The following is a 12,828-nucleotide window of genomic DNA, read 5'->3' on the forward strand; positions in this document are numbered from 1 at the left end:
AACGCAGCCCTGGGCAGTGTGTTTGAGATCACTGTGTCAGGACCCAGCCACGTTTCCTCTTCAATGCCCTTGCTGATGGAAGGAGGTTTTCACTCAAAATCTCACGATACATGGCCCCATTCATTCTTTCCTTTACACGGATCAGTCGTCCTGGTCCCTTTGCAGAAAAACAGCCCCAAAGCATGATGTTTCCACCCACATGCTCAGTGGTCTTGTATGTCTTCCATTTTCTAATAATTGCTCCCACAGTTGATTTCTTCACACCAAGCTGCTTACCTATTGCAGATTCAGTCTTCCCAGCCTGGTGCAGGTCTACAATTTTGTTTCTGGTGTCCTTTGAGAGCTCTTTGGTCTTGGCCATAGTGGAGTTTAGAGTCTGACTGTTTGAGGTTGTGGACAGGTGTCTTTTGTACTGATAACGAGTTAAAACCGATGTCATTAATACAGGTAACGAGTGGAGGACAGAGGAGCCTCTTAAAGAAGAAGTTACAGGTCTGTAAGAGCCAGAAATCTTGCTTTTTTGTAGGTGACCAAATACTGATTTTCCACCATAATTTGCAAATAAATTATTTAAAAAATCAGACAATGTGATTTTTTGGATTTTTTTTTTCTCTTTTTGTCTCTCATAGTTGAAATGTACCTATGATGAAAATTACAGGCCTCTCTCATCTTTTTAAGTGGGAGAACTTGCACAATTGGTGGCTGACTAAATACTTTTTTGCCCCACTGTATGTAGTGTTTTCCTGGTTCCTGGTAATAAAGTTGCTTCATTGGATTCTCCCTTGTTGAGTCTTTATCTACAATCATGCACCGTGACAGAAGAACTGATCAAACCAACACCTACCTGGCTAAGGATCGCCTGTGGGGCTTAAGGCAGAATGGTTGTCCGTTGGAGAGGTATTTGGAGGAGTTTTCTGAGCTCTCTTGTCAGGTGGGCTGGCCGGATGCTTTCCTTAGTGCTTGTTTTCTGATGGGTCTGGATGAGGATACCATTCGTTATTGTGAACCTACTTGTTATCTCTCTCGAGTCCATTAATCTTGTTCTCTATTTAAATGGTTCTGATTTTGAAGTTGAAGTTAAAGTAGAGAAGTATCGTCCTCGTCCAGCCCCATCAGAAACACAAATGGCCTGGTCGGCTCACACTCCGCCTGCTCCTTCCACATACCCCTCCAATGAATCGGCCCATCTCTGCCCTCCGGCACCTCCCCACGTCCTCAGTTCAGGGATCCTGATGGCTGCCTTCCCAGAGGCTCATTGCAAGATGGCCGCTGCCACTTCAGAGCTCTGTCGAGATGGCCGCTGTCATGCCTGAGCCCTCAGCCATAAGTCTCCACGCTTGTGCCCTTAGGCCCTTTTAGTGGAATATGAGGGGATGTCCTGGAACCCAGAGTTGGTTCCAGCCCCTGAGTCCTCTCCAGTCCCCGAGTCAGTTCCAGTCTCTGCCCCGATCCCAGAGGGTGCTCCAGACCCTGCTCCAGCCCACAAGCCCGCTCCAGCCCAGAGACCCGTAGCTCCTCCCAGTAATTTTTTTGATGTCAGGACAGAATGATGTCAGGGTTCTGTTTCTGTTTCCTGTTGGTAACATGTTTTGAGTCTGTTTTTGATCTGTTTCCCTGCTCTGTTCATGTATTAGTTGGTTTGTCTTAAGTCACTTGATTTCTTTTGTTCAGTTTTCCTTTTTCAATTTTTTTTTCCTCCTTATCCTGATTTGAGTTTTAGTCCCAGCTGTCTCTTGTTAATTAGCCTTTGTTCTCCCTAAGTGTTTGGTTCTCGTCTTTTTATGACGTCTGTTATGTTAAGCTTGGTGTCTGTAGTGTTTTCCCAGTTCCTGGTATTAAAGCTGATTCATTGGATTCTCCCTCACTGAGGTTTTTTTTTTTTTTTTTATAGGATAATTAAAAAAAACTAATATTGTAAATACAAATATTGTAAAAGTTGGCCACTCTTGTGCAGGGTCTACAACAAGGGTACAAATCTTTGCATTAAAGTTGTATTCTTTAAAAAGTATTCTGATGTGTAAATTTGAGTGGAAAAAATAACAACCTAAAATGATAGAATAAGGAACTTGAATTTTAACTTGTAGGCATTTCATTCTGTAGTTTGATGTAAAACCGTTTCAGTTTTGAATTCTTGGAAATGCTCTGCTGTGATCAACCCAATACATTGCATAACTGTCTTGTAGTTGTAAGGTAATGCAAAACAAGGTAGTCAAACAAAGTAGATGTGAGATTAGTAACTCAAGTTTCTTCATGCTCCGGTGCATCTGCACAGTACAGTTTTGTTTCCATGTTTCAGGACTTGTTCCAGCAAAAAGCAAGATTTTTAATTATAATTTCATAATAAAATGTTTTGAGATTCAGTAATCCTCAAAAAAAAATGAAACTGTGAAATGCAAACTTAATTATTGCAGGTTTGCATAATACTCTAAGTTAAATTACACAAATATGCTCCATGTATTTAATCTCACTTTAATGTTTTTGCTGCTAACCTTCAATGATCCAATTCAAGTAGCAAAATGAAAACTGCGTTTCAATCAGCTCCCTAGCTCCCTAGGGAGTGAATCAGTATATGAAAGTGAATGTGGCTGATACCCTCATCAGTGCCCTGACTACTGAACTAGGGAGCTGATTGAGACACACGGTGGGATTATTATTAAAAATAGTAGTCCGCAAGAAGCTTGAAATATGAATTGCCTGTGCGATGATTTGCAGCGAAAACAACATAAAGTAAAAGATGAATATGGAGAAGGAACACTATAAAAAATGCTGGGTTGTTTTTTCAACCCAACCGCTGGGTTGAGACTGCTGGGTAAGGACGCTGGGTTAATTCAACCCAATTTTGGGTTGAAGATCCCTTTTATTCTTAACCCAGCAGTGCTGGGTTGGGAACGCGGACGTGAAGGAGAGCATGCACGTCACGTTAACAGCACTCAGGACTCCGGTGCGAGAAGCCGCCATTTTCTCCGCGTCTTCGGATGGAATCGAGTGAAAGACGGTTTATGGCAAGTAAAGATAAATAATTAAAGATATTTTCACTTATTTCTGTCCAAAAGTATTTCGAGATGCATTTGAAGGCGAAAAAAATCAGAAAAGAACTTAGATGAAAATTTTCGCGGTTTTTGCCTCATTCGCCTCATGTCTCAACGGCCTCTTTTATTCATTTTTAAATATAGTGGGCTTCTTGTGTCTTATGGTGCGTTCAAGTCATGTCGGAAAGATCGTATTTACGAGCAGAACTGACATGAATGCCACCACAATGTCGTAAATACCAGTGGGAAGCTCGTAATTTTCTTTAAGCTCCGATCTGTACGAGTTGGGGGCGTGTCAGTCAGAAACATGGCGAAATACCACAATATTACAGGTATTTAGCAGTGAATTGTCAGGCTTTTCTATTTACAACAAAGTAAGCTGATTCCCAGCAAAAAATACAATAGCATCACAGTATAAAAATGTAATATGCAACAATAAAGTTTACAACAGCTTCATAAATTAATTAAAAAACATAAAAAAGCAACATACAACTAATGTACATTATTTGCTCTACATTTTCTAGAAGCAGAAGTGTTGTAATTTTGTGTAATTAATTTAGAGAAGGCACACCGCCATCATACTCCGACGAAAGTGACTTGAACGCACCGTCGTACACACGATTTCCCACCTCGTAAATACGAACTTCCCAGGAAGACTTGAACGCACCAATATTTACAAGTTTCTTGAAGTTTGTTAATGGAAGGTTATCAACAGATTCACGTTTTAATTCATTATTTAACTTTAATCTTCGTGGTTAACCCGAATGTAATGACCTAGTTTTCCTTAAGGAAATGAAACTACGATATGTGATAAAGGTTGGTTTATTTTGATGACATTGAAGCGATAATTGTTCAAATGAATGTTTTGCATGTAATATTTCTGACTTGTTGCGCTTTGTGTGTTCATTTGGACCGTACCAGGAGTAACCGACATGCGACTGCTGCACGATCTTCTCTGCTGACGTACAGAAGGAGAGAGGGAAAGACGATTTATGGTAAGTAATTTAAAATTCCACGTCATTATCAGTTGTTTTTTGATAAAACCATGTTTGATTTCGTAGATCAAGCAAGAGACCTAGGAGTGCTCCATTCTTTTGAGTTTATGTGAGTTTATTGTTAGAAAATGAATGTTTCTGTTGTCTACTGCCTGTTTAACGTTAATTAAAATGTTTATGCAACAACAGTATGATTTCTTGACATTTTTTAAAATAATTGATGTCCGTGTTGTTCATTGCAGAACTCAAACCAACTGGAGAGGAGCCCTTCTCCTTGGTCTTCCTTTCTTAAAGGAATAGTGCACACAAAAATAAAAATTGTCACCATTTACCCAACCTCATGTCTTTCCAAACCCATAAGACCTTTGTCCATCTATGAAACACAAATGAAGATACTTTTAATATTTTAAACTTTTTTATTTATTTTTATCCATTTAGTCTAGATAATCAGTATTTTTAAGCTTCAAAAATGCAAAGTTATTGTAGTAGTCCATACCAATATTTATAGGTGAATACAATTCTAAATTATATCTGTTCATTTCATGTAAAGCAATCATGTCTGTTCAGAAAATTCAAAAATGTTGGACTCCCAGACTTGCAATGGATGGACAAATAGAGAATATTAAAAATATCTTCATTTGTGCTTCAAAGATTAGCAAAAGTCTTATGGTTTTGGAACGACATGAGGAAGGGTAAATTATGACACTTTTCTTTTTTGGGTGAACTAATACTTTAAAGAGGAGCCCTCCAAGTTCATCAAAATGTGTGAGGTATGTCACGTCTGTTTTAATACTTGAAGAAAAAAGTAGTTATTTATTTTTTTAAAGATTTTTTTGGCATGTTAACTGTTAAAGGGTTAGTTCACCCAAAAATGAAATGAATGTAATTTATTACTCACCCTCATGTCGTTCCACACCCGTAAGACCTTCGTTAATCTTCAGAACACAAATTAAGATATTTTAGTTGAAATCCGATGGCTCAGTGAGGCCTCTATAGCCAGCAATGACATTTCCTCTCTCAAGATCCATTAATGTACTAAAAACATATTTAAATCAGTTCATGTCAGTACAGTGGTTCAATATCAATATTATAAAGCCACAAGAATATTTTTGGTGCGCCAAAAAAAAACAACATAATAATGACTTATATAGTGATGGCTGATTTCAAAACACTGCTTCATGAAGCATCGGAGCATAATGAATCAGCGTGTTGAATCATGGTTCGGATCGCATGTCAAACCGCCAAACTGCTGAAATTATGTGACTTTGGCGCTCCAAACCGCTGATTCAACACAAAAGATTTATAATGCTCCGAAGCTTCCTGAAGCAGTGTTTTGAAATCTGCCATCACTAAATAATTTGTTATTTAGTTTTTTTTATAGCACCAAAAATATTTTCGTGGCTTTATAATATTGATATTGAACCACTGTACTTACATGAACCAATTTAAATATGTTTTCAGTACATAAATGGATCTTGAGAGAGGAAATGTCATTGCTGGCTATGCAGGCCTCACTGAGCCATCGGATTTCAACTAAAATATCTTAATTTGCGTTCCGAAGATTAACAAAGGTCTAATGCTGCGTTCACACCGAACGCGTCTGGGGCGTCTGAGGCGTCTGACTTACATGTTAAGTCAATGCAAACGCGCGTCTAGAGGTCCTGCGGCGCGAATCAAGCGTCTAGCGCGGCGCGAATCGGCCGTTGACGCGCGAATGGCGCGGCGCGAATTGAGCGTTCACGCGGCTGACGCGCGAATTGAGCGTCTGACGCCCAAACGCCCGAGTTGAAAAATCTGAACTTTGGCGTAAATTCGCGGCGCGTTAACCAATCAGGGACTCTGCTTTGGTAGTAACGTGTTTATGATGTGATCAGTGATGCCGGAGACCAGAACAAAGATGTCGCTGTGTGTAACGTTAGCCACCCTGAGTTCTGTGATGTGTCATTATATTTTTATCGAGACAGGAATAAAAAGGACCTTGCCTGGAAGAGAATAAGCGAAGAAATCGGACAATCTGGTTAGTTGTAAAACTTTTTGCATGATTTTAGCCGTTGATACTAGCCCACCTTCTAGCTAGCAAAAGTCGGCCGGCATAACCGAGTTAAATTGCCGCTACAGGTTTCCAACTGACGAGATTATGTGTTTATTCAGAGGATCTGTGCAGAAAGAGATGAAAGCCCCTCCCATGACGCGAATTCGCGTCTGAACACACTTTGTTTAGACGCGCGAATTGAGCGAATTTTACGCGCGTCTGAAGCGTCTGACTTCAAAATGTTCAAGCGTCCAACTAGACGCGTCTGGCGCGAATTTGACGCCCCAGACGCGTTCGGTGTGAACGCAGCATTACGGGTGGGAAATGGCATGCGGGTAAGTAATTAATGACATTATTTTCATTTTTGAGTGACCTAACTCTTTAAGCTTCATAATGACAGAAAAAACATCTCACAGGACTCCACACTACATGCTGTGGGAGCCACTGGCCCCTTAAATGAAGACATTGTAGCAAAAACATGGTTTTTGAATAGGGCCAGACGGTAAACGATATCATGTCAAGATCACAATTACATTTATGGCTAAAAATGTAAGCTCTGGACATTTTTACTGTATATGGATTAATCTAATCCATCTGCAGTCTCACTGTATGAGGACAATCCACTTGAACTTCATCTCCTGAGCTGCTCTTGAGTCACTTCACAATGATGTGGATGCACCTGTCTGAAAATTATTCAGTTTTAATCATCAAATGTTCCCAAGTAATTTTCTTTTTCCTCTTTTTAATCAATGATCAACAGGCGGTGACAAGGATGAGTACTGGTCAAAAAAGAGAATAACCTTCTCCAACGAAGATCACTGATGTGACCATGCTTTTTAAGGAGAAGATTGTCCTGGACAATTTAAAGGATGTTGCATGCCTTTGCTGTGCTGACGGAGCTGCTTCATGACTGGACATCAGTTATCCTAAGGAGGTCATGAAAATTGGCCGTGATGCGTGTTCTGTATGTATTCATGGACTCAACGAACTTTTAGCATATAATCTGACAAATATTCAATGCTTGTTCATTGTTGTTTAGTGGAGAAATTCACACTCTCATTCAAACTCACATTCTTTCACATAATTTTCACAAATAATTTGTGTAGTGTTTTCGTTGCCAGTGGATATTATGCAAAAAAAAGTCTTATTTGGTCTTAAATGCCAGTTAGATTCATCAGTGTTCACTGAAATGTGAAAAACGATTTCTGTACAAACTGTGGCTGTTGATTTTGCAATTCTTTTCTGATTTTTATCTCACATGCATGTTTCTTTTGACCATGTTTGCCCTTGTCCTTGTTTTTAATAAATTTTTACCTTTTGATAGTCATTCTGTGTTTACAAGTGATTTTATAATGTCTAAGATTACTGGGTTTAATTAAAAACCCATTTGGGTTAATTAAAATACTGTAATGTAGTCATTTACACCCAAATTTAGGTTACAAAAAACAACCCAGCATGCTGGGTTAAATATTTAACCAAAAGTTGCCAAAATAACCCAAATTGGGTTGTTTTTAACCCAGCATTTTTTAGAGTGAAATGTTTGGGGAGACTGTGGATTGTGTGTTCTGCAAAGACTGTTGGAACTAAATAAATATATTTTCAATGTGCTGCTGTTGCGGATGGTCAAGCAAATGTTTGTGCTTTGTTTTTGTTTTTGTTTGATATAATTGTAATGTTTATGTGAATGAAGACATGCTTGCTGATGTTGTGGTCTATAACTCCTCCCCGATCTCCCGGCTGCTCTGTATCTTGCTCTCTCATTGGCTGTCGGTCATCGCCGATGTAGTTTTCAGTCAGAACACTTTCACACAGCATGATTTTGAATCGCCGACAGGTCCAGATATTTAGCATGCCAAATATCTCACGGGTGTCGGCGATTCTCTCATATCGCGTCTTTGCTCATTCACACTGCGTGATTGTCACTCGCGTGAACGAGCACCGATTTGCCTGTGATTTCGGGCATTTGTCGGCGATTTCTCAAAACCTGTCGGCGAGCCAAAATCGGGGCTAAAATCGTGCAGTCTGAACTCAGCTTTAGATAAACCTGTTCTGAGCTGTAAAGCCGGATGGCAATGGTTTCTTGCCAACTGCTATAAATTTTCCAGAAATAAAGTGAACTGGCAAATGGTAGGCAGTGGACAGGACACTCTGCTGTTCATACTGGGGAATGACACAGGGAGTGGGTTTGTGACGATAAAGACTCACACATCAAAAAAACAGGATATGATAAATTGTATATAATCTGATGTAATGTCTTGTTTTGCTTCATTGGGGCATTGTCTCTTCATCCGAATTCTACTGGATTGGTCTTACAGATGCGATAACTGGCCACTGGAGATGCAGACATCCCAAGTCTCCCGGAAGTTCCGGGAGTCTCCCGCATATTGATAGCGGCCCCCTGATGCCCGCAAATTAGTTAAAATCTCCCGGAATCTAGAGCGAGCGAGCAAGAGCGCGCATAGAGACTGTGTTTCAAACCAACGCGCGCACGGCAGAGAGGGAGAGGAAGCAAAAGAGAGACCTTGCGTGTGTATGCGTGTGTGCGAAGCGCATGTATGACAGAGAGCATCCCGAATGGCCTTTTTCGGCAGATGATCTGATATCTGATATGATACCTCCCTGAAATGACTTTTTGCAGGTTGGGATGTCTGGAGATGGGTTGATGGAAAACCCTACATCATGGACAGCAGGCATGTAAAAGTTTGTAACTCATCCATAGCCTCAGATCACATGGTTTTATCATAGTTGTTACTGTTATTGACAGTGTGTTTTTTAGAGTGCATATTTGCAGTTCAATAGTTTCATGGTGAAACAATTTTGACAGTTAATTTGACATTGGAATTGGTAAAAGTTACAAACTCTAAATATGCTGGGTTAAAAATAACCAAAGTTAGGTTGAAAATGGACAAACCCAGAAATTGGGTAGTTTTAACCCAGCAGTTGGGTTAAATGTTTGCCCAACATGCTGGGCAGTTTTTTTTAACCCAATATTGTTTAAAAATTACTATTTGGCTGGCTTAAAATGAAACCAAAATAGGTTGGGGGAAAAAAACAGACACATAATTACTAGAGACAACAATAATAGTCAAAAGGTAAACATTTAATAATAAGCAATTTAATAAATGTTTATTGTTTAATTATTATTCATTAAACTTATTAATAAATGTTAATTTCCAGCATACTTTGGGTTCATTTTAAGCAAGCAATACAGTAATTTTTAAACAACAGTTGAGTTAAATAAAACGACCCAGCAGGTTGGACAAACATTTAACCCAACCAAATTGCTGGGTTTGTCCATTTTTAACCCAACATTTTTTTAGAGTGCAAGGTGAAGGTGATAAGTTCTTCTTACACATATAGCCAACATAAATTTTAAAGTAAACTGAGTACAGAGATCTCTGACTACATTCCTAAATCAGCTGAAAAATAGAATTGTTGGAATGGAATGACATGTTAAGGACCTGTTTTTTTTTTTTTTTTTTTTTTAATTTTTAATTAAATGATTTTGGCCACTATGACTATGGTTATGGTTATTATACTATAACTATAGCAGTGGTTAGGCCTGACACTGTGTTTTTGTGATTACATTTTATTTCCAGTCTGTGGGAACCAGGAGAACCAAATAATTGTTTGGGTGAAGAGGACTGTGGGGAACTAACTAAATCTGGGAAACTGAATGATGCCCGCTGCTCAATGTATTTCCAATTTATCTGTAAAGCACCAGCCACTGAAAACTAACAAATGAATGTGGCACTGTAGACTGCTGTGCCATTAAAACAGATATATTGTCTGCAGTGGAAGGAATTAAACACAAACTTACAGAAATAAATGAGGAGTCAAAGAGACAAATCCTGTAAAAATGGTCAGAAGTGGGGTACACAGCTGTTTATAAAGGTTTTGTGAACAATTACATTTTAACTAACATGCATCATTAGCAAATCTGAAAATGAAAGTTGAGTGTTTGTGCCTCAACTAATCATAAAACGCTTATTGAAAAAGTGAAGCTAATAGAATTACATTTCACATACACACTTCTAAGCATCATCATAGAAACAGATGCATGATAATATATTCAAAGTTTAATTCTCTTCATGCTGTGTACTATACGTGTAGTTTTGGTGATATTATGTATATTGTTGTCATTATAGAATAATTTGAGCAGCTGACAACTAAAATTCACAAAATGCTAATTTCATTCTTCATTATTACAAATAAGAAGCAGACAGTCCTAATTAGTTAAGAACAGCTACAAAGTCATTCCTTGGCATTAAAACAAGCAAAGCAAGAACGAAAAAAACGGCAAAAACGAGACCAACAAGAGTCTTCTTGTGTTGAGTTCGGCGGAGGAACTGAGCCTCCTTCATTGATTAAGGGGGAATTTTCTGCATTCCGGTCTGTGGATAGATTTGGATTTATAAAACACAGCTTATATAAAATATAATACCATAGGTTTTTTTTTCTTTCACATTCCTTCATTTACTTTTCATAATTATAATTAATTATGATATTACATTTCTAAGAGTTAAAAAATTATACTGAATAATATAGTAATAATGTAATGAACAATGTAAAGCTTGGAATACTTACTCTTCAAGCAATAATATGAAGTCAGTTTCTGGAAGAGAAATTAATATATGAATATATTTGTATTAACTACAATAAAACACACATTTAGCTAATCATTTCACTTTGGACCCTTTTCACATTTCCAGGTTTCTCTGAAGGAGAAGTCGACATGAATGGGTAAACCTCTGTAAAGACTACAGTAAATATGATTATTGCTCTCCTGATTGCTGCAATTAAAAAAATCCATGATAGCTTTTCCACGAGTTTCCAAATAAGAAAAAAAATATATAAAGAGATTGATTACAGCAGTCAGAAGAGGAAAAAGGTGTCAAATGTAGCCTACCTTCAACAAAGTATAATGTTATGAATACATTAATAAAAAATGAAAATATACAAACTTTGATAGATTTTTATGTTAATAACTGTGAAAACACATCACCACAGTTTGTGAAAAGGGTCCATGCTGATCAACAGGCCTACCTTTGATTTTAAGTACTTTGCAGTTTTATCAATTGCATCATCATTCTTCTGACATTTCAGTAACCCAGTATCATAAAACAGACAGTCCACTGCAAATGTGTTCTCTCTCTTTATAGCATTGTTGCTGTCTGATAAAATTTTCTCAGAGTCAAACGTAGGATGGAGAATCACCATGATGACTGGCATGGAATCTGCAAGGCAGTTAAAAGTGGATTGTTAATTGGATCTTAAAAAAAAACAAAATTGGTTAAATTTAATTAATTATGTTTTATCATCAATCTAGCTTCAGACTTGTGACCTTTCACTTGATTAAGGGGCAGAAAAACAGTATGACTTGACATTGCTCAGGGGAAGAGACCTCCTTCAGACCAGATACTTTTGTATGAAGAATGTTCTTGAAATTGTCTCTAGTAAAATCCATTGTTTTATCCTGAGTTCAAAATAAGGGGGGAAAGATAAAAAAGTTAGAGAACAGATACATTGCCTTGCCTAAAGACAGTGTTTGTACATCTTAGCCTAAGAACACAAACTTTCATTAAATCGTCATTTTATTATATTAAACAATTCATTAAGTAGGCTAGTATCCTTCTCATTTTCATTCCTGTTAAAAAAAATAGTCTAAATATAACGTCAACATTTTGAATGCCTTTAGGGATAACAAATTACATCATTTGCACTTTATGGTATGGCTCTATGTTTTCAAATGGATGAATATTTTTTTAAGACTATTGCCCACCTATATATACACAAGCCATATGTCTACCATTTCCATATTTACTAAAAAGGTATAGTATTAGTATATAAATAATGTAAATAACATGGGTTCCAGTATATTAACTATTAAAAAAAAAATACTAAAAGGACAAATAAATACAACAAATCAAATATACAAATTAAATAAACAGTCCTTTAATTTTTCAGGCAGGTGTAGGCTACTAATGTGATACTAGACATTTAATAATCAAATGTAAAAATAAACAAGACGTGAAAGACGTTTTTTTTTTTTTTATTATTTGTCACGTGCCTTTGTTCTGATTCTACTCGTTTGTCTCCTTGGTTACCATGATTATTGGTTCATTCAGTCCAGCTGTGTTCACCCCATTTCCATCAGTATTTATGTCACTCTTTTTTAGTTCTCAGTGGTCTGGTCTTGTTTCATGTTATGTGTGTGAACGCTGCTGCCTCTTCTGATCTGTACCTGTATTTCACTGTGAAAAGTGTCAAAGGCTCAAGTCGGAGTCAGGCCTGGCTCCAGCTTTGAGAAATGTAAGGTGGGCCAAGTAACATTCCTGGTGTTTTAACATTTTATTTTATTTTACAACAAAAGGGGTGCACTGTAAAAAGTTAGTTTTTACAAAATTTTGGCAGCTGTGGTTGGCAGAATAATTTTGTAAAAAATACAGAAAAACTAAACATTTACAGAAAAAACTGTAAATTTTACAATATAAAACTGTAATTTACAAACAAGAAAATCTGAATGAAAATTCAACAATGCCCTCTAAAATCTGTTTTGTACCTTTAACATATACTGACAACCAACAAAATAATGCAGTTGGTAAAAGAGAAAGCCACATGAAGAAGCTGAGCTGAAGTACATACTAATATAAAGAAGGTGCAAAGATTCATTCACGCAAACGCAAAACACCATCATGGTAACCCACAACACTTACATAATGCAATAAACATTCATTAAACAATGTAAGATGTAACATAAAACCCTAATGTA

The 12,828-nt window shown here is 37.4% G+C and overlaps 1 protein-coding gene across 1 annotated transcript in view; it reads left to right on the forward strand.

Moving 5' to 3' along the window:
- Window positions 1-4,661, forward strand: part of LOC137034295 (uncharacterized) — a 60,642-nt gene extending 55,981 nt beyond the window's left edge. The window contains exons 29-30 of the mRNA XM_067407081.1: window positions 3,951-4,024; window positions 4,267-4,661. Of these exons, the coding sequence (XP_067263182.1) occupies window positions 3,951-3,991 (41 nt within the window). The 3' untranslated portion in view covers window positions 3,992-4,024; window positions 4,267-4,661. The remainder of the gene's footprint in view (window positions 1-3,950; window positions 4,025-4,266) is intronic.
- Window positions 4,662-12,828: the final 8,167 nt, after the last annotated feature.

The sequence above is a fragment of the Chanodichthys erythropterus genome, chromosome 13 (genome assembly GCF_024489055.1).
Source record: "Chanodichthys erythropterus isolate Z2021 chromosome 13, ASM2448905v1, whole genome shotgun sequence".
NCBI lineage: Eukaryota > Metazoa > Chordata > Actinopteri > Cypriniformes > Xenocyprididae > Chanodichthys > Chanodichthys erythropterus.